This window comes from Eschrichtius robustus, chromosome 5 (assembly GCF_028021215.1).
Source record: "Eschrichtius robustus isolate mEscRob2 chromosome 5, mEscRob2.pri, whole genome shotgun sequence".
NCBI classification, from domain to species: domain Eukaryota; kingdom Metazoa; phylum Chordata; class Mammalia; order Artiodactyla; family Eschrichtiidae; genus Eschrichtius; species Eschrichtius robustus.
Genome location: NC_090828.1, coordinates 67,317,723 through 67,341,124, shown reverse-complemented (window position 1 = coordinate 67,341,124; position 23,402 = coordinate 67,317,723). Strand labels below are relative to the sequence as shown.

General features: G+C 35.4%; 1 protein-coding gene across 6 annotated transcripts in view; it reads right to left on the bottom strand.

Annotated features, from left to right (window-relative positions):
• Positions 1 to 23,402, bottom strand: part of LOC137765338 (sodium channel protein type 3 subunit alpha-like) — a 112,974-nt gene that overhangs the window by 9,056 nt on the left and 80,516 nt on the right. For all 6 annotated transcript variants that reach the window (XM_068544980.1, XM_068544976.1, XM_068544979.1 and 3 more), the window contains 4 exons: positions 16,982 to 17,102; positions 15,690 to 15,844; positions 14,779 to 14,952; positions 3,179 to 3,301 (listed from right to left, as the gene is read on the bottom strand). In XM_068544980.1, the coding sequence (XP_068401081.1) occupies positions 3,179 to 3,301; positions 14,779 to 14,952; positions 15,690 to 15,844; positions 16,982 to 17,102 (573 nt within the window). The remainder of the gene's footprint in view (positions 1 to 3,178; positions 3,302 to 14,778; positions 14,953 to 15,689; positions 15,845 to 16,981; positions 17,103 to 23,402) is intronic.

Sequence of the window (23,402 nt, the reverse complement as noted above, 5' to 3'; positions counted from 1 at the left end):
TTTTATTTTAAAATACTGAAACATTATTTTAGAAATCAACACCAAAGAACTTTAAATTAATATCAAAACCTGAAATCCAAAACTGTAAAAATTTCTTATGTTACTTGAATCTTATTTCTTTTAGAAATTGTCATGTATATTATACTGAAACCAGGTTTTCTTGGCTCTAAAATTTGTGTAAAATGACCTCCCACAAGTTCTCTTATCATCAAATAAACGCATACTTTTTACCATGTTTTATACCTAGAATGTTAATTCTGCCATATGACAAAATTAAGAATGCCAAACTTAGAATAGTTTTCAGATTAGAGCAAACTTGAAGTTTTCTATTTTGTTCAATTGCTATCTCCCCTCAAAAATGAATTATTAATATGAAACCATGCAACCAGACGAAGGCTTAAATAATGTGAGTAATGGTAAAAGACTGGTGTGGAAAAAACTTGAAATTACATAATCATTTTTATTAATTTTATCTTGTCTTGTGACTTTATTTATCAAGCAGCAATGAAAGAAAATTATAATGTAAAAGCAAGTATTTCTTTGCTTACAGTGCATCTGGAGAGTGGTTTCATTCTTCTTGGTGAGTGAATCTCAAAGTCAAGACTGAAGTGTTTTTATCGCTTAAACAAACCACCTCCTAACTTAAAAGCCCCGTGGCCTAGAAGAAATTCAATATCCATGTGCATCTGCAAGCTGGATTAAACAAAGCTGGCCTTTGTGCTAAATAATATTTTGAGGGGCGTGGCAAGTAGATGTGTATATAGGTGTGTACTTTATGTTTAGATGCATAAAATATACACTAAGGAAGAGAGCTGGAGAGGAAAATACAAGTGCTAATGGAAAAAGTGAACCTCATTCAGAATGCTCACTTAAAAGGGAGATCTATGAAACAAACCCCAGGGGTTGCCTTCAATGCTTAGTTAATTATCCTAACCCCTACTTTGGTTGCTTAGGATATATAGATTTTGTCAGAGGCTACAATTTAGTGTTGTTTTCTTGTACAACAACTTTTATTACTGATATTAATTGCAGAAGTAGAGCATACAAAAACCATTCTATCTGTCATTCATTACTGGTAATTTTTGAGAAATCAAACTACCTATTGAGAGGAAGAAAAATCTCCTCCTAGGATGAATGTCAGTAGTAAATAGTCATTATAAAATGCATAAGCAATGAAAAGAAATAAATGGCAACACATAGTTTTTACTTGTTGTGGAAATATCCTTTAACTGTCACCAGAAGACTTGGATTCTAGTTCTAGTTCTGCCACAAACAATTTCTGAGGGCCTGTTTTAGTTTCAGGAGGCCAGGCTTAGTGATCCTTAGGATTTCTGCTTTGAAATTTTGTAATTCTATAAAATAAATATCAGAAGAGTATGGCAATCAAGACAATGTGGTACTGGCACAAAAACAGAAACATAGATCAATGGAACAAGATAGAAAGCCCAGAGATAAACCCACGCACCTATGGTCAACTAATCTATGACAAAGGAGGCAAAGATATACAATGAAGAAAAGACAGTCTCTTTAATAAGTGGTGCTGGGAAAATTGTACAGCTACATGTAAAAGAATGAAATTAGAACACTCCCTAACATCATACACAAAAATAAACTCAAAATGGATCAGAGACCTAAATGTAAGACCAGACACTATAAAACTCTTAGAGGAAAACATAGGAAGAACACTCTTTGACATAAATCACAGCAAGATCTTTTTTGATCCACCTCCTAGAGTAATGGAAATAAAAACAAAAATAAACAAATGGGACTTCATGAAACTTCAAAGCTTTTGCACAGCAAAGGAAACCATAAACAAGACAAAAAGACAACCCTCAGAATGGGAGAAAATATTTGCAAACGAATCAATGGACAAAGGATTAATCTCCAAAATATATAAACAGCTCATGCAGCTCAACATTAAAGAAACAAACAACCCAATCCAAAAATGGGCAGAAGACCTAAATAGACGTTTCTCCAAAGAAGACATACAGATGGCCACGAAGCACATGAAAAGGTGCTCAACATCACTAATTATTAGAGAAATGCAAATCAAAACTACAATGAGGTATCACCTCACACCAGTTAGAATGGCCATCATCAGAAAATCTACAAACAACAAATGCTGGAGAGGGTGTGGAGAAAAGGGAACCCTCTTGCACTGTTGGTGGGAATGTAAATTGATACAGCCACTATGGAGAACAGTATGGAGGTTCCTTAAAAAACTAAAAATAGAATTACCATATGATCCAGCAATCCCACTACTGGGCATATACCCAGAGAAAACCATAATTCAAAAAGACACATGCACCCCAATGTTCATTGCAGCACTATTTACAATAGCCAGGTCATGGAAGCAACCTAACTGCCCATCGACAGACGAATGGATAAATAAGATGTGGTACATATATACAATGGAATATTACTCAGCCATTAAAAGGAATGAAATTGAGTCATTTGTTGAGAAGTGGATGGATCTAGAGACTGTCATACAGAGTGAAGTAAGTCAGAAAGAGAAAAACAAATATCGTATATTATGGATGGATGTATGTATGTGAAACCTAGAAAAATGGTACAGATGAACTGGTTTGCAGGGCAGAATTTGAGACACAGATGTAGAGAGCAAACGTATGGACACCAAGGGGGGAAAACCGTGGTGGAGTGGGGATGGTGGTGTGCTGAATTGGGCAATTGGGTTTGACATGTATACACTGATGTGTATAAAATTGATGACTAATAAGAATCTGCAGTATAAAAAAAAAAACCAAAAAAACAGCTAATACTATACTTTCTTTGGGTTATTTGTATGGAAATATGTTAATATAAATGTTTCAGACATTACATGAAATTTCTAAAAATCTTATATGTGCTGGTATAATGTTATAAGTCATAATTCTAGTTATTTAAAATGTGTATCTCAGAAATAACTAAAAAAAAAAAAATAAAGTATGGCAGCCTTCTGTATCTAAATCATTACCTACACTTAATTTTTTTTTCAACAACACGTTTTATTTATTTATTTTTTGGCCACGCTGTGTGGCATGTGGGATCTTAGTTCCCTGACCAGGGATTGAACCTGTGCCCCCTGCGTTGGGACCCGGAGTCTTAACCACTGGACTGCCAGGGAAGTCTCTACATTTAATTTTGACATGAATCATCAGAGAGCCTTTATTTTTCTTACCCTCATGCCTTCAAACCGGGATAAAGCCCTCAGTGGTCTTAAAGCTCTTAATGTCCGTAGGGATTTGATGGCACCAAGTTCTGAGTAACCGAGAGCATTGGCTACCAAGCTAACCAAAGAAACCTAAAGAAGAAACAAATATCAATCAGTCCACCAAGAAAATATCTATTCTTTAGTGCCAACCAAATAAAACTTCAGACATACCTTGGCAGCCTTCATATTCCACATAGTGCGATCATCTTACATTGCCAGCCTCATATCATATTATTGCTTATCAGTGAAACTGGAGTCTTTGCCCATTTATATAAACATCTGTAAACCTCTCCAGTTAGATATTTTACCCATGGAGCCCTTTTCAACCTGTGCATACACCACTGATGATTCTGGATTTGATTCAAAAGCCATATGCTCCACGTATCTGTGCTTAATATCATTGATTAGAAATCATGCTTTGCTTCCAAATTTATGTAATATCTTGGTTATGTGTATTGGAGGCATTGACCATGTGATAGAGTCAATAGGTTAGATATCTTCTCTCCCCTTCCAGGTCACATTAACTTTTTATGGGCTGAGATGAAGCATTTTTCTTTTAACGTTCCTAATAATGTCTGGTTGAATATGTTTTAGTCAATATATGTTGGATAAATAAAAAAAGAAGAAACTATAACCTGGAAAAACATTTTATCGACCACATAGTTTCATAGTAATGAAAAATATTTTATCTAAACTACTGGGCTTACAATTTAGAATACAGTACCTCTCATTCAGAATGATAATACATCTTTCTGATGTTTACACAAATGCTAAATTTTACTTAAATATATGAAAGGTTAAAGAAGACATGTCTTTTTTCGGAGGAAGAGACTTTATTGCTTTTATTTTCTTTCAATATAATAACATTTATTGAAAATTTACTATATGTTAGGTTCTGTTCTGAGTGTCTTACATGTATAAATCTCAAGAAGTAGGTACTATTACTTTTGCCTTTTCACCAGTGAGGAAGTTGAGTTTCCCCCACACTCCCCCCTTCAAAAAAAAAAAAAAAAAGGATGTACAGGTAGAAAGAGGTGAAGTTAGAATCCAAGTGATCTGACTTCAAAACCATATCTTAACCTTTTTCCTCCATTATCAAAAATTCATTCTTAATCTGAACCACAGAACACAGAAAATGACTTGTATGATTATCTTCTCAATTCTTGCAAGGATTGTATATAACTATCCTCTTCTTGATGCATCGGAGAGAGGTTAATTTACTACGTCCACTGGATGGCTTAAGAGTCATGGTGTAAAGGTGACACCAAAACCAGAACTGAGACTTTACAGGCAAATGGAGCCACTGTCCCCTCATTGTTTAATTTAACATACATCTAGCAGAATTGAACAGAAGAATAAATGACTTGAATGTTAAACTTCACTAGTGGCAGTATAATTTATCGAGCTATTCATTTCTGTCTAGTGTTCGCTGCTACAGAAGAGTGGAAAGATGGGGAAGGTTATTATTAGAGAACCCACAGGCTTCTATATTCTGGGCTCATTTGCCTCCAGAAGCATTCACAGCTTCTTTAAGTTTCTGGAGCTGCTTTCTGAAGACTTCCCTCATCTTCCCAACCAAGTCCTGAGACTTGTGCATTTAAAGGGAAGTGGCTGCAAATTTCTCAAGACCCTGACGTAAGGAAGCCCACGCTTTGAAAGGAAACAAAAGGTAATGGTCAGAACCAGGAGGTTCTGGAAGAATAGCAAGTTGTGGGTTCAAAGCTGAGAGGTACCACTTGCACACTGGGGCGGCTCTGTGTGTTGCTAGAGAAGCTGCATTGTAGTGAACTGCCCTCTTTTAATGGACTTCATGTCATTTTGTGTAGGACAAAAACTCATTTTATTGAGTTAAGTATTGTGAAAAACTTAATATGCTTTAAAGGCAATTTTGAAATAAATAATTTTAAAGATTTTCAACATACTTAAAATTGGAAGATGATGCCTTATGTTGGTAGGGTGCTTTAAAACTTACAGTGATCTTTTTCACTCATTATCTGTGTCTCAGAGTAGTCAAATGACTAGTCCAAGAAAAGGTAGCAAGGGGCAAGCACATAATTGGAATTTCTGTTTTCAAGTCCAGTGTGTTTCCCATCTCAGCAACTTTGTCCTCGACCTTTCAATACACAGTGTTTTAATCTTAGTCTCTTATGCTAAACACAAAAGGCATTCTTCCTAATGTGTGCAAAGTGTAACAGAAACTCTTTGCCAAAAACTGAATTTTTAGTACAAATTTACATGATTCTAGATACCTTACTACCCAGAAAATATATGAAACCACAGGGGGTGGTTTAGTTGTCATCCACACCCTTCCACGGTCCTGTGGCAGTTGAGACTGAGAAGGAAGGGAATAATGCAGGAGGGGGTTGACGGTTCTGAAGAAGACCCTGGAAGTCCTGTGATTGTTTAATGAACTAAGTGATATGAATTTATTTCCCTTAGAATGGCTAAAGGTAATTTTTTAAATTCAGTATAAGCAGTTAAAAGATTAACACCATATGATCACCTCCATACATTGAGATGATACATTTCAATGCAAAGCCTTGCTTAATTTTTGATGGAGAAATTTAGAAGCATTCTCATTAAAACCAGAAATAAAAAAATATGTCCACTACCAACATTATTATTTAACACTTTCTGGAAAAAGAAATAAGAGCTATAACAATTAGAAAAGTGGAAGAAGCCATTATTTACATATATGTTATTGTTGACCTCAAAAAATCAGGGGAATAAAGTGAAAAACTATTATAAACAATAATATAATTATTTTTGGTTCTAGTATATTTTTTCATATTAATTTTTTAACGTTTATATGTGTCTTTTGAAACTACACAAACTTTAAAATATTAACAAGGAAAAATGAAAGTATAAGAATAATCTAAAATATTGTTTTAAGAAGAGCAATCAGAAAGGACAAATTCCACCTGATATTAAAGCTAATTATAGATCTGCAAAAATTAAAGCTGTCATATTAGTAGACAAAGAAGTGAATTAAACAAACCCAAATTAGACCCAAGGCATACTGGCATACCAAGATTTAGCACATAGAAAAGGGTAGCATTTTAAATGAGAGGTGAAAGAAACAACTAAAATGAGAAACCATTTTGAGGAAGATAGAATTGGAGTCTCACCTCACACCTTACCCCAAAATAAGTTCCAGACTGATCAAAAACTAAAACATAAAAATGGATGAAGAAACAAAACTCAAACAGTAAAGCTGAGGGAAAAAGCATGACAAAATGTTTTAATAATCTTTAAAGCAAATGGTCTTCTAAGCATGAGAAAAACCAAAAAGGGAGAAAAAGACTGATAAATTTGACTAAACCAGTATGAAAACATTTTCGCATGACAAAAAAAGCTCAAGAGACAAAAGCCCAAATCAGCAAAATAGTCATACCACATGTGACAAAATAGTAAATTTCCTTAATGTAAAAAGAGGTCCTACAAATCAGTAACAAAAAGGTCATTAACCAAATAGTATAACATACAAATTCCCTCTAAACTTTCATTTTAATATATTTGTTTGAACAACATATTTATTTATACTCCTTATTGAAATTTAACTCGAAGGAAAGCAAAAGAATACAAAGAGAATGCAAGAAGAGACAAGAAGGAAGAGAGTTTTAAAAAATTTCTGGAGTTTGAAAAAATAAAGCACACCGGAATGATTACTTTCTCAGCAGAGCAAAAGCAGCAGCAGAAACCCAAGTGCCTGAAGAAGTAAGTCAGATTGTTCCAATGGACTCTGAAAAGGCTCTGGACATGGAGGCCCTGTGTTCTTCTAAAACAAGGGGTTAATGGATGGCACTGAAAACAGAATCGATTGAAAGTCTCTATATAGGGAAGCTGGACATTCTTGAGTCCCTTCACCCACCCCTCTCCAGCCCTGCCAGAGAGCAGAATGGAGTAATACTCCTTCACGGCTTACAAAGTAAAATCTGTATTTGTTACAGAGGTCAGAACGTAGCAACAATAATCCACATTGTGGTTGGGTTTCCTTGTGAGACGACAAAAGCCTCTTTGATACATCATGCAATGGAGGGTTTTCCGTTAATAGTACCATAGGGTTTAAATAGCATGTGGACTAACTCAGTATTTCCTAGAGAAGGGCACCTAGAGTTTCAGATTGCTAAGTGCATACCTCCTTCCTTCTACTCCAGAACAGTCGGCTAAGCGGCTTCTAAAAAGGGGCTCAGGTGATGGTGAGGGAACAGGTACAAATCTTCCATGGAAGTGGTGGCAGAGGGCTCTTAACGAAGATGGGAGGTTGGGAATACTGGAGATGGCAGGATTGGATCAGCTGGGATGGGTAAGGTTTATGGTAGGAATGGAGTGAAGACCATCCAGTGTCTGAGAAGTGAAGAGCAGTTCGTATGCAGTGTCAGTCAGGAATGAAAGTCCTTACACTTTTATGTAAGGGAAGTCTGTAACTCAAGGCTGCCTCTTTGCTTTTGACATTCTTCTACTTTTATCTTAGGCTTTTATAGTTTATTTATTTGTCTATAACTTTTTACATGATTAGAAAATTCATAATGCTCACCAGACATGTAAAAGTGAGCATCTTGGTAATTATGGTATTGTTTGTGGCAGAGGGAAACTGGAGATAATCTAAGTGCTCATTCCTGGGGAATGGATGAGTAAATTCTGGTGGTGCATCGCTGGGGACTGCACTGTGTCGTGTAGACACCATGGGTTCCATAGGAATTTCACTGAAATATTCCAAACACCATTTTTTTAAAAACGAGGACTTTGAATCAGGTGATTTCTAAGTTTACTTCCTTGCCTGGAATTCCATAATTCAGTAATTTCAAGATGATTAAAGCAATATAACGCTATATGTTATTCATGTTGAGAAGATAAATCACAGTATCGTTACTAATGGAGGCATCATCTTTAATCAAGTACTCTACTGGTAAAATACTGGTAAAAGTGCTAGTCTGATTGATAGTGAGCATGATTACTTATGGGGTATGTAATTGTGAATCTGTCCTTAGGTTTAATTATTGTTTTTTTCTAGGAAAATAGGAATTGTTTTTGACATTTTACATAATGAACATATGTTATATAGTCACTTAATAGCTAAGTAATTACTCCGTGTCTCAGTTTCCTCGTCTACAAAATTGGGATCATAACAGTGGATACCTCAGTGGTTGTTGTGATGATTAAATGAATTAAAGCAAAGGTTAATCGTTATTAATATTATCCATGAGAGCCCTTATCTGCCTTTACTGTCACTGCTTAGAATCGTAGCAGTGATGAGCTGGTACGATATCCCATGGGAAGGCTTTTAGAAAAAGAAAGAGCCACGTGGATCTTCCTAAGGGAGGTATTTAACGAGGTCATGATTAGAGGCAGGGAGAACATTTATAAAGCAGCTCAGTGCTTTGTGACCACCTAGAGGGGTGGGATAGGGAGGGTGGGAGGGAGACGCAAGAGGGAGGACATATGGGGAATATGTGTATATGTATATCTGATTCACTTTGTTATAAAGCAGAAACTAACACACCATTTTAAAGCAATTATACCCCAATAAAGATGTTAAAAAGAAAAAAAAAGCCATTGCTTGGTCCAGTTAGTCATTGTGATGTTGGTGTGTTGTTGAAGAGGAGGGTCCAGACCTCCAATTCATTGTTTAGTTGGTAATTTGAAGTAGAATTTGCTGATTGATTGACTGTGAGGGGTGAAAGAAAGGGAGAGGCTGAAGATGACATTTAGCTTAGCTTCATAAATATACCACTACCAGACTTAACAGGACATTCAGGAAGAAATTCATGACTGGAGGGAAAAAATAATGAATGTACTCAGTCAGAAGGAGTATCAGTAGGTATTATCTAGGAAGCAATTAGAAGTGTGAATTGGGGTTTAAGGAAAGACCAGTATTGGCTAAAAGTCATAATCTTTTAAAAACTGGAGTATAGAATTTATGCTGTTAAATTAACAGGATTATCTCTTTAAAACTAACCAGTGAAAAAATTTTCTTATTAATAAATTGATAATGCTAAAAGAATTAAATTCTTCCTGAAAAGGAAGAAAGTGAGTCATTCCTATTAGGAGACATTTGTAGAAAAAGCCAAAGCACATACTAGACTGTTTACATGGAAGTATGTTTGAAGAGAGATCAGAAATTGATATGAAATGATAATAATTTATAGCTATTCAGTTCCTTTACCTCAAAGTTCTTAATTTAATCAAATATTTCCACAAGAGCTCCAGGTGAAATTCAAGGCAGGTGTGTCCATATTAGCAAGGCATCTTATTGTTTTCATTCACCACCACCAAAGGCAGCCACCTTCAGAGTGTAATGTGGGAACTCTTTGACTAGTGCAACATGACATTTTACATATATCTGTGCTCTGTTGCAAAATATGGGGCAAAGAAAGAGCACAGTGCTAGACAGAGGTAGCTCTGACCTAATAGCTGTGTGACGTCTCTAAACCTCATTTTATCAGTAGCAAAATAGAGATAATAATAAGAATTACATCACAGGATTGTTAAGAGATTAATAAATACTGTATAATTAAAAAGAGATATTGATAATGAGGTTGGTAATGTAGGGGTTAGGAAGCACGGTCATTAGAGCCAGATTCCTTGGTTACAAAATCCAGCTTAGCCTCTTTCTTATTTACTGTGTTTACAAGTAACAACTTTTCTTTGTCTTAGTTTCCCCATCTGCAAAATGAGAATAATTATGGTTTCTAACTCATCGAGTTTTGAAGATTAGATGAATTAACATATGTAAAGTGATTTTAGCAGCAATTGTACACAGTAAGCATTAAATCAGGGTTACCAATTTTCTTTATTATTAGGTAAGGCTCTGAATGAGTGCTATTCCCACAGTAAGTGCTCAGGAAGTCCTAGGCATCTTATTGTGGCTACTAATATTAATAACAATTCTGGCTTCATTATTGAGGATGCTGATATGTCAAGAATAAATGTCAAGAATGGCCAGGATCACCAGATTCTAGAGGTTGATGGCAATTGTAAATACATATTAGAATCAGAAAATGTCCCTATTCTGCTTTTATTCACTTCAGCAGAGCAGCTGATGAGGATTCTAAGGAGCCCTTGAGCAAGCAGGATGTCTGAGTAGCAGACATCAAGCATCTCATTTCAACCACATCAGCAACCTGTGCTGTCTGTAAAGTGGAAATCATTTGTGGACAATAAATATTTCATGATGGTTGAATCTTTACCAAGAGTGTGTTTTGGACACATTAGCACCTTAGGATAATTTAGAACCAAATTTGAAGTTGTCATGATAGATGCTCAATGAATTTTCTTAGGGATGACACTTATGCAAAAATCCATAAGGACCACAAGAAATGTGAATTTTTTTCAATAAATAACGATCACATGTTTAATTCATTCTGTGGATAATAATAGCATCTAAAGTATAGCTTGTATAGTTATAATACAGGATAGTTTGGTTTTCATATGAAGATAGTATCTTTTGCCTTTGGATAGGGGAAAATAATTATACAGAGTTAGAAAAAGTGGTCCATCTAGTGTGGTATTCTGACAACAAAGGCATGGGTTAAGTTGTCCTGCTTGATTCCAACCTGAATGATCATACTTGCTGTCTCTATCTCCTCGCCTCCATTTTTTCCTCAATCTTACCAATATTTCTAGTACTTTATCCCCCTACCTCCATGAGACATCTCTTAACCATGACAGCAATGACGTCTATTCTGCCAAATCTAAGTGTCATTTCTCAGTACTCATGTCACTTGACCTCCTTGCAGTCTTTGACGAAACTGATCACCTCTCCTTTGGAAAAAACCAACTATCCTCCTCTGGGCTTCTGTGATACCATGTATATCCTGTTTTCCTTTTTCTTCTAATTGCTACTTCTCAATCTAATTTACTGGTTCCTTCTCTTTTGCCCAACTTCTAAATGTTGAAGCGTCTCCAGAGTTTGGTCTGGGCTCTTTTGTTTGTCAACTTGCATTCTCTGCCTAGGTGAGCTAATCCAGGTTCATGATTTCAAATGTCATCTCTTTCCTGATGACTGCTAAATCCATAATCAGGTGTTAGATTCTCTTCAGAACTCGAGACTTGTGTAAAACTCACCGTGTACTCTTGAATGTCTAATTGGCATCTCAAACTTAGTACATCCCTCTTCCACCTACCATCTGCTTGCCCTGTCAAGCTTGTTTTCTGATCTTACCCATTCCAGTTAATGGTTTCATCTTCTACCCATTTGTTCAGATTGAAAGAAACTCTGTTCATCGAATTCTCCCTTTCCTTCATATCATACATCCAGTTCATCAGTAAGTCTCATCACCTTAGTCTAAGACATAGTCTCTCTTTCCTAGATTATTAACACAGCTCCCTAATTGGTCTCCCTGCTTTGACTTTTTTGCTGTTCCTTCCCCGTAGCCAGATGCGATAATTTAAAAACAGTAGAACAGATCCCTGCTCACCCTTTCTCCCTTGAGTTTCCCATTGTAACTGTAATCAATATACATTAAATTACATAATATGTACAATATACATTAAATTACAGTAAAACATGAACTTCTTACCATGGCCTCTAGATGCCTTTCTGAATTCAGTGTCTATTACTCTTGCCCGTGTTTCATCGCACACAAGCACAACAGTTTTCCTTCTGTCTCTTGAGTGTCCCTGGCTCATACTTCGGCGCCTTGAGATTGTTCTTTTCTATTCCCTCAGGTCTTCAAATAACTGTCCCATTGTTATAGACTGAATGTTTATGTCCCCCCCAAAATTCATATGTTGAAACCTAATCCCCAGTGTGAAGGTATTTGGAGGTGGGGTCTTTGGGAGGGTATTAGGTCATGAAGGCAGAGCCTTCATGAATGGGATTAGTGCCCTTATTTATAAAAGACACCCCAGAGAGCTTGCTTGCCTCTTCCTGTATGTGAAAACACAGCGAGAAGACTGCTGCCTATGAATCAGGAAGCAGGCTCTCACCAGACATTGAATCTGCTGGCGCTTTATTCTGGGACTTTGCAGCTTCCAGAACTGTGAGAAATAAATTCTGTTGTTTATAGGTCACTAAGTCTATGGTATTCTGTTACAGCAGCCCACATGGACTGAGACACTCTTTCTCATCATTTACCTTCTCATCATTTACCTCATCAAAGACACCTTCCACAGAGACTCTGGGTAAAACTCTCCTGCTCCCCACTCTGCAGTCATTCTCTATCCTGTTATCCTGTTTTCTTTCATAGCAGTGATCACCATCTGCTTTTATCTTATTTTTGGATTTTATTTGTTTACATCTTTACTGTCTGTTCCACTCTCTCCTAGAGTGTTAGATCCTGTAGATCTAACAGGGCTTGATTTGTCTTGTTCATATCTCCTTTATCTAAAATAGCATGTGGCCCTTATTAGGTGCTCAAAATATTTATTAGATCAATGAATGAATGTTAATGGAGGTTGGAGAGATAACCCAATACTTTTATTTTTAAGTAGGGAATTGAAGATAGATAAATTTTACATAGATAAATTTCTCCAGGTTTGAAAGTGTGTTTCTTCTGGTTTGAAGTTACTTCACTTATACTTCAGTTTTTGGGGTTTTGCTTTGTTTTGTTTTGAGCTTTCTGTGACTGCTTAGTTGGTATAGCAATATATCTTATGGACTGTGAAACCCTTTTAAGTATGTTTTACTTGTACTTTCAAAAACTGTTTTAACTCTATGTTTACTTTAGCTTATTGGACCCAGTGGTCTGAGAACAAGTTGTTAGTTGAGGTTACATGAATTCACACATTTTAGTCCCTGCTTTGGGAAAAGAAGATAGACCCATTTAATTACATAACTTGCCCAAAGGTACCCAGTTCCATTTTACTAATTTAAACTTACTAAAAGGGAAGTAGTTTGGGGGGCACCATTCTTTGACATTATTCTGTAGCTAACTAAGTGTCTATATTAGGTTTCTAAGGATTCAAACATGATACAAAACCTTGACAGATTTTTGCATCATATTTATTTCTTCTATATGAGGGAAATACACGGACTTAAGTACAATGTAGTAAGTGTTTCAGTGAATGTAAATTTTTCAGTAAATGAAAATATTTTAGTAAATTTCAGAATTTTCTGGAGAAGTTCTATCACATTTGTAAGTGATCTTCATACATGACAAAATTTTTTTGAACCAGAGAATATTATGTATTTCATGTTCCATCATTTCAGGGAAAAGCTGGAGATCATAAATGCTGAATTCCAAAGCCAGTATGAAAATATAAATGTAACATTTGTACCAGTTAGATAAGAAATCTATAGGGTAAAGGAGCACTGAATTGAGAATTACGAAATTACGACACTAATCTCAACTTTGTTACTAAGTAGTTGTGCTATCTAAGGAAAATTCTTTAAACTGAGGCTTTAGTTTACAATAAATTGTTTAGAAGACTGTGTAGAATAGAGCCTAGATATTCTTTAAGGTCCATTCAAGCTGCAGGATATGAAAATATTAAACTTCCCTGTTTGGAGGCTTTTCAGGACAGTATTGAGATTCATCTCTATTATTCATTAAAGACCAGACACGGGAAGTTGGAAGTCATTTCTGATCTATTAATAGTGACTTGGCACCAGATTTCTTCTCAACTCAAAGGGTTAAACACATTTTGGTTATAGAACTATGAGTATGTATGTATGGGAGAAAGGGGAGTAGAATTTAGATAGGCCCACACTTGTCAAAGACGATAAAAAGAATGAATGCACACATAAAGACAATCATTGATTCATAGTGGCAAGCGTTACAACTAAAAATAAAGTGCTTTATGATTGCTGGGAAACAGCTAGAGATAGTGCTTAAAGCACCTTTTTGAGGTGGAGGAGGCTGAGAAGCCTTGTGCAATGGAACATCACAGACTACAAAGGACCAGTTGACTCTCATTTTGCCCCAGTGCCTCTCCATTGCTTGGAATAAAAAAGTAGGCTGCAAGTCAGGTCTCATTATTGGCAATGTTCCTGTGACTACCCACCTCAGGGTAATCAGATTCAGAACAGGGCTTCTACACCTATCTCTTTGCATGGTAAATATTTCATTAGCTACTGAGATATCTAACTACTGATTTAAGAATGGAAATACATTTTATTGTCTCTGTGGGTTTGTGGCTGAATGAATACAGTGAATAGGTTATTTTAACATTATTTAGTAACGTACACTCTAGTAAGGGATTAGAGTGCAATTCTGACAATTCCTGGCCCCAAATCTGTCTTGATTTTACCTCCTGGAGATATTTTTTTTCAATTGAACTGTTAATAAGCTAGATCTGTCAATTAACAGATTTTTAGCTATTCCTTACCTTGAGATCCTTAATTTTCAGAAAAAGAAGAGCTATTTGCTTGTGGCATAGAACAACTCTCTCTGTGTTTTCTCTTACCACTGTCCACATTTTTAGGACCTTTTCTACTGCTTTCCCATGAGACTTACCTCATTTTTGCATTTTTTTTGTAGTTTTTTAAAAATAATTGCATAGTTGTGTCAGAATTAGTGAAACTAGGGTCTAATTAAAGTCAAGATTTTAATTATAGAAATATATGAAATGTCAAACTTGCCTCTTTTAAGAATAATTTCATAAAAATCACTTAGGATACTTACATCGACAATCAAGAAATCTAGCCAGCACCAGGCATTAGTGAAATAGGTTTGAAATCCATAAGCTACCCATTTGAGAAGCATTTCCAGGATGAATATATAAGTGAAGACCTTGTCAGCATATTCTAGCATGGTTTTGATAGTTTTTCGTTGTTCAATGTATATATCTTCAAAAGCCTGTGAATCAAGAATGCTTTTATTTTATTTGAATGGCTTGCCTCCACCAAATACTTGATAAAATTCTTAGTAGAATGCTTGGCACAAAGCACTAATTTGATAAATATTGGCTAATATCAGACAAATGTGGAACCAGACAAAATCTAAAGACTAAAACTAATGGAAAATGTCAATATCTTTACTGATTTAGTTTGTGCTTTCTTCTCTGCCTCTCAGCCCAAAATCTGTATCTCAATTACTTCTACAAAGACATGCTTTTAGAGAAGTAATATGAACTCAGAAAATATCTAGAAGTTCTGTTAACGAGGGATAGACTTGGCCTATTCCAACCTTACTTTCATCAATTCTCTGAATGATCTGGCTCATTTTGAAAGAATAAATTGATTAGACATAAAAAAAATACACTTTCAGTCCGTAAATATTACTATGATTATTTGGGAGAACTGGATGGGATTTGACACGGAAGGTAATGTAGTTACAGAATGTCCCTGGAAATGGTTGTCTCAATAAGGAAAACATCTGTTAGAAAAGCACCAGATGAGAAATTCCATCTGGCTGCTCATGGTTCTAATTTATTCTGTAATGAATTTTGCATAGTTAAACCCTGGGTGCCAAGCTCTGCAAGGTACAAATATATCCCTTGTTTTGCTCCTTAAACTAAGTGTATGCTTCTAGTATTTTTGGAGATAAGCTATTTCACTAGAACCTGATTCTTGCCAATAATGTGTTACACTTACCAAAGCACCACTACTGAGAAGGATCATGAAGACAATGAAAGTCTCAAACCAGTTGTGTTCAACAATGCTATAGCAGGTTTTCCGAAGATTCCACCAGACTTTTCCTTTGCCTTCTTCTATACTTACTTGACAGAATGGAAACTTTTTAATACAGCCTAAAAGATAACATTAAATATAATAAATTAGAAAAATATATTTCAATCTTAAATAGGAAGAAATAAACTTTGTTGCTCCCTCCGCAACCCTAGTCTCAGATCATCATTTTATACAGCAGCTGGCTACTTCATTCCTTAGTTATCTTCAGCATCCCTCCTGTATAGTGAATCATTCTCAGACTTACATATCAGCCAGCTACCTAGAATCTCAGACTTACATATCATCCAGCTACCAAGAGCTGCTTGAGTATAAATGGTTCCATTCTTTAACACTGCTTAGGATCTCTCTTTGCCTCAAGGCCAATCATGGACAAGAACATCTCTCAGGTTTGGGGAGAAACTGCATATTCAAATTGTTTATTCATTTTTGGATGTGATCCTGGATTTTTACACACTTCTTTTCACACAGAAAATTCCCCTGTCTCCCTAGGTATCATCCACTGTCAGTTCTCCCAAGCTATTTATTTCCAGCCTCAGTGCTTTTCTTAGTCACACCTATGACTCATCTTGTCAGTCAGTATCTCTCTTCCTTTGTCCTCCCGCTCTTAGCTTTCATGTTATTTCTAACTTCCATCCACTCTTCTGCTCTGAGTTACTACTTATGGGATTCAATCCAATCACACTGAATCAGCAAACTTTATTGATTTGTGTGCTAGCCACTGTACTGGTCACTGTGAGAATAACTGCTGGTCTCCCTGACACGGCTCTAGAGCACATCTATATCCCCAAACAGCTCTGGTCACAGCCCAAGTTAACCACATTTGAAACTGTAAGAGATGGAATGTAATTATTGCAGCATCTATAAATCAAATCACAACATTGCCAATGAGGTCTGAAGGGATTGCTTTATCAATAATGAGATGATGTTCCAGAATGCCATTTATCTTCTAGGGTTCACTTCTCCACATTCCGGAGGATGAAAGAAAGGACATGTCAAATTATCTTAATTGTCCAGGCACAGTAGCTGCTATAGTATAGTCAGGAAATACAGGTAAATTAACTTTTTGGAAGAAAAGAGGAAAACAAAGATAAATATGCCTTCACCGTTTCTTTGAAATATTTCCTTCAAATGAGGTATATTTAGTCTCTGTAAGGAAAGAAGGGAGATTGCATTTAACCATATTAGAGCTTGTTTACCTTCAGTAAAACAAGCTTCTGGCTTCAGGTCTTCCTCGGGTTCCATTTCAGCTTGTTCACCTTCTCGGGGTGGAGCAACATCAACTGTACTTCCTTCAGATGAGCTGGTTGCATTTAATTTCTGGAAACGAAACCCCATTGCAAAGATGTGATTTTGCTCCCCTTTCGTTCAGCTAATTTGGAAATGCTCTGTGATGGTGTGAAAAAATGGTGGTGGTAGTGATAGCATTTGACTCTGTTAACAGTACTGAGAATTATGTACTAATAATTTAACATACTTGAAGTCCTATTGTTTAAAACAATGTAACTACTAAGTTGAATCAGACAAAAAATGGTTAGACAGCATTCAGTGTGGGTGATTTGGCAGGGAGTGATTATACTGATTAACTTGTTTATGATCTCTGTTTGTCTATGGATGCCATATGAAAATAATTTAATACATCAACACTCAGGCCAAATCAAGAATAGTTTAATAAAAGTTTGGTATGCTGACATTCACTATTGACTATATTAATTCAAATGCTTCAAATCAAATTGTAATTTCCACTCTTCAATGGAAATTTTCAGAGGGCAAAGAACATTACCAGTTGTCTGTAACTGCTGTCCATGTTTCTGTAATTTTAGAAAGGAAGAGTGGCACATTAACATTAGTCACAGTCATTATAGTTCAACTGTGAGCTATATTTTTCTCTGGCTTACATAATTTTCTTTTTACTTTACTAGCAGAAAAATGATAGATCTGTCTTTCTCTTTCTCTCCCTTTTTTGAACTGCTTAAATGAATTCAATACTTGCCAAAGAATTCTAAACGAAATGGAAATTTCTTCATAAATGATATTGTTCAAAATCTGTATAGACTTTCATTAGGAGCACATTCCGAATTCAACATGTGATCAGGCTGTGAATTTTTCCTTTAAAAAAACTATTGTGACATGCCACATGTCTAGGAAGAGCCACTTTAGTGTCGCAAGAATAAATATCTAATAAGTACTCTGATACCACTTGGGAAGACATTATGGATATGCAATGCTTTATGAAAAGTGATGCAAAGACATGACACACAGCACAACCCAGGGAATGTAAAACTTTTAGAATGAAAGAACATGGACATGTTAATGGTTTCAAAGGCCCCATTAACTTTAGTAGCTGAGTGATAGGGTCACTCTGCCCTAACCCTCTGAAAGAGTTAATGTGTTTCTGAAAAATACCTGGATAACTCCCTAAGCATCAGTCATACTGGAGGAAATTCGGCTCAAAATTCTTGATTTTTTGAAATCACCATGCAAATGTAGTTTAATACTTTACAATGTGAACATGGAAGAGTAGTATCCAGATGATATTTTCTGTGGTATTACTTTGAGGGTGACGTTAACCATGTCCAATTAAATATATTATGAAAGTTACCCTAAGTCAAATATAATTCTATAATAAAATATCTCCTAGTCTGGAGTATGCTAAAGAGAGACTAGGCCATCGATTATGGCCGATGGTTCTTAGGATCATTAGAGTACAAGAATTTTTACCATTAAAATCCTCTACTTTTTGGAGAGGTGGAAGGTCAAGACATATTTTCTTCTCTCAGCATTTTTCTGCTTCTTACAGCCAGAATATCTTTATTCTTTTAAGAAAATCCCAGGAAAGCTACTGCTGGATAGAATTGCAGCAGCTTCTGGTATAACCAAGAAAATACTAGATAATTCTTCCCTTCCAATTTCATTGGTGGTTTATGGGTTGGACACTATGACATTTGATGAGTGGCAGCAATAATATCCACTGTATAAATAAAACCAGTAAGAAACCAAATTATTTTGAGGTTAGTTATAAAAAGCTTCATGTTTCTTCTCCCTCTTGGCCAATCCAAGCTGAATAATTTCTTCTGAGCCTGGTCACGATCCACCTTTTCCATGAAGCCTTTCTTTCTTATGATTTCTCCATGCTAAATTTTATAGAACGTTTTGCCCATAATACTTGTTTGCTTTGACCAAATATTCTCATGAATATATGTATATAAATTATATATATACATAAAATTGTATATTTATGTACATATATATTAAAATGTACACACATACACAAATATACATCTATACACCAAAAGATCCAAGCATAGAATAGACACTAAATGGTTATGTTGAATTTATGAAAAATGAATGATTGAATGCATTTTGTTGTTACTCTTATAGAGAGAATTATAGTGTTTAGATAATTTGATCTCTTCATTTTGATATGTAACTCAATTGTGGCCTTTACAGAAGTCTGTTTAATTGTATTAGAAAATGCATTTTTTAATGAATAGGAATTATTAATGATATTTTAGTGATAAAAACACATATTTCCAAAATGTTTCTCTAAAATATTGGCAGACGTTCAATAAAGAAATCTGAAGGAAGAAAGTAATAAGTATATATGTATACACATGCAAATACACATATACTTTTCCATTTGAAAACTTTAGAAAATATACTCACCCTTCACTTCTTATTTTACCACTGTTAATAGAGTTGTGAAATGTTCAATTTTTTGCATTATAATTCCCTGCCATGTGTTACACAAGTGTCTTATATTTAAATACAAATATTTAAAGCAAATCCTTCACAGCACAAGTAATGGTGGCCATTAATCTGAATGACAGTTGTATCCACCGTTTACCAAGTATTGACCTCTGGATGTGTCTTTGTTATTGGTACTGTCTTTAGATTGTAAACGTTTGTGAATGTGGTTAGTATGTTAAAATACAAATAATTTCAACTTTCTAAATGGCTATGGAGGTTATGTACATTGTAAAGCAGAGAGGGTCCGTGTGTGAGTTAGTTTACCTCTATCTGCCTGGCGTTATGAAGCATAGCATGTCTTTTGAAAACAGACAAGGAAAAAAACTCTGCATGTATTCTGCTCTTCTCAAATGAGCAGAACCCATTTTACATGCAGGATTGCTTCACCGTTATCCAGGAGTTTTTCTGATTATAAGGATAAGCTCATTAACCTTATGCTCTGCAAAACTCCTTAAGGAATGTTTAGACAGAGACTTAATGAACCAAGGTTTAAAAAATAGTTGGTAGGCTAGTGTTTCTGCCACTAAAAAGTGTTTTGTGGGAGGCTCCTTTTCCTATGAAAGTTGGCATAAAGTTAATTCCTGCTAGTTGGAGAGTCAGGCTTATTCATGGTGTAATCTTCATAGGCCACATTTTTCTCATAAGAAAGTACATATACTTTATCCTATGAAGTTATAAAAATATTGTATCAACTACATAAACATTTTAAAGTTGTGAATTTACCTACATTTATAAATTAAAGCTTAGACTGTGTTCTTATTAAGTTACAACAACTTACCAATTCAGATATACTGCCTGATAAGCTATAGTCACTGGAAACATAAAGAATTTTACTGCTGTGTTTTTAAGTTTTGAAATTTATATCCTAGAAAACTACTTAAGCATTTAAAATTCTATACATGGATATAATACTATCTTCATAATCTAAACATTTCTAATTAAGTTCAACACCTTGGCATTCATACTCTGGTAGAGGGTAGTTTGTCATACATTTTATCATAGCCATACCAAAATGACTTCCAAATTTTATTTAAAAACACATAACTGATTTAAAAGCAGGTGACTGATGATAAATACAAAGAATAACTTACTTTCTTTAAATTGCCATAGCTGTGCTACTAAAATGATAAAAAAAAAAAAAGAAACCTGAAATGAAATTTTCCACATTAAGGAACTTGATGACTATACTAAATAACTAAAATGAATACTTGTTCTGAAGTAGTTATAAACATGTAATTAGGTGTATAGGCATAACAGTAGAAAGCTTCCATAGAAAACCACATACTACAAGCTCATCACTTGTTTTCTTGTACTGTTTTCTCCCTATCCGTCCAGTATTTTATGGCACTTAAGGCTAGATTCTTCCATCCCTTGTAGAAACTACTGAGCCTACAGAGGGATGATGACTTATGCTCTACAAACGCACACTGGAAAGCAGGTTTGAAGATGCAACATTCTCCAGGCCTAATTCAGCCACAGGAAGCATGCCTGGCTGTAGCAGAAGCCCGGCGCAATGCTGTGGAAGCCGCACGCTGGTCCAAGAGCCATATTCTCAAAGACATGGCACCTGAATGTGAAGTTTTCAAGGTTAGCTGCAAGTACTACTTGTAAGAAATGACAGAATCAGCACCCAAAAAGGCCATTTTCCCCCGATAACGTGAACTTATATAGAAATCCCCCCTTATGGTGAATATTGCTCAATTTTTATCCAATTAAATAGTGAAATTTAACTTTCAGAAATAGAAGAGAATGTTAGCAACTGGCCTACTTCCACCGAAATGCGCTCACATTTCATTTATTTTCAGTCAGCTATCAAATGTTTGACTCTCACAAACTGCTGTATGATTCAAAAGGCAAAAATAAAAGATTCAGCCATTACAGACTGCCTTTAAAATCTAGCCATTTCTTTCAAAACTTCTGGGTTTTGTCTTGAAAGTAAAAGAAGAAAATCTTTTGGTTACACAATCTATCAGGGCCTTAGTCTGATCTTTTGGATATGCATATCCATATCTTGACTTATTATATTTCATTTGAAGGACAGGTAGCCACACAGTGAGGTCACTGGGCTGCATATCCAAGGCAGGAAGAACACGGCTAAAACCAATAGCTCTTTTTTTTCTGGACCACTTATTGAATGGTTAAAAATATAAACCATCTCTATTTTGTTTGGCCTTAACATATTTTAAATGTGTAACACCCCTGATGCACCTTTTATTTTAAAAGAGCCTTATTAAGAACATAATATAGGAAACTGACAATAATTATATGGTAGTTGAAGAATAAGGTAAAAGGGCATCCAGCAGGCAAAAGAAAAAGCTGGTTTATGTTAAGAAGATAATACAAAAATTTCCATCTAAACTTGCCTTAATTTTTATTTCAGCAGAAGTACACTGAAGCACCAAAACCATTCTCTAAAGGTCAAGATAGATAGGTTTAAAATGGCTATTCACACTCCCATCTGTGCCTCTGAAAGAGTTGCATCACATTCAGTTTCACAGAGAGCATTTGGAAGACACTGAGAACGTTAACAGAAATGGGAAGCTAGAGGTATTCTCCCATTGCTCTCCAGATTCTGAAAACAGACCACAGGGCCTTTTCTAGAACGGTACGTGCTTGGGACCTTAGTCAAGCATCATTTTCAAAGTTTCCGTAACGGCTTTGAAAAAGAGGGAATCCTGTTATAAACATGGTGTAAAAGATAATTTTCCAGTACCATTTAATTCTGCCCTGCTTGTGAAGAAAAAATAATCAGATTTTCTTCAATGACTAATAATCTTGTTTTACTCCTAAAACTAAAAAGTCATTTTAAGTAAAATTACATAAATCACCAGGGGCTATATTTTAAAAAAATTTTTATTTATAATTTTATGTCTGAATTTGTTTCATTTTACAACTAATTCTCAGTTATCCCTAAAGAAGAAGAGAGTATGTATAAATTAAACCTACAGACAAACCCCAAGCTCTAATTAGGTTTTTTTCTTTTTCACCAAAAGCCTTGAAAACTGCTAATACTCATGAACTTTTCACTTTTGCTTTTTAATTTGCCTTCAAGAACACTCACTCTGGGGAATTCCCTGGCGGTCCAATGGTTAAGACTCGGGCTTTCACTGCTGTGGACCCGGGTTCGATCCCTGGTCAGGGAACTAAGATCCAACAAGCCATGTGGTGTGCCCAAAAACAAACGAACAAGAACACTCACTCTGGCTGTGATTCCAGTAACAGGAGAAAGTTGAGTCAAGAGAATAAACTAATGATTTATTTCATCCACAAACCTACAGCAAGTTTTGGAGATATCCTTTACTCCTCATAAAACTATAATCAATAATTAATAATCCAAAGTAGGAAATTTTCCAAGTCTCTTTTTTGCCTGCTCAGTTTTGGGTAGAACATTTAGGGAGAAATTAATGTAGATCAGGGAAATTTAAAAAAATGGGTACACTGAACCAATTACTTAATATTAAGATGCAATGAACTTTTCCTACCTTGTATCATGATGCTTTTCATTTTTTAATTACAGTGATCACTTAGGGTTTGGCAGACACATGACTTAACAACTTCCCCAAACTACATGAAAATCCAAGATATGTGGTGCCCAAATGTATACAGACTATGGCCCTTCATATCCAAAATCTCATGATCACCTTACTGTTTTTTTTTAACGGAGGCTTTTCCCCAAAACATGAAAGCAAACATTTCTATCTGGAGCACATGAATTGGATGGGTTGAAAATTATATTCACAGATCTGAATATAATGATCTGAAAATGGCAACACTATCAAACAAACCCTGTGAGGCTCATTTTGGTAATACAGTTTACTTATAAGGGCTGAATCAACAACAACAAAAAGTTGTGGTCTTATTTTAATGAAA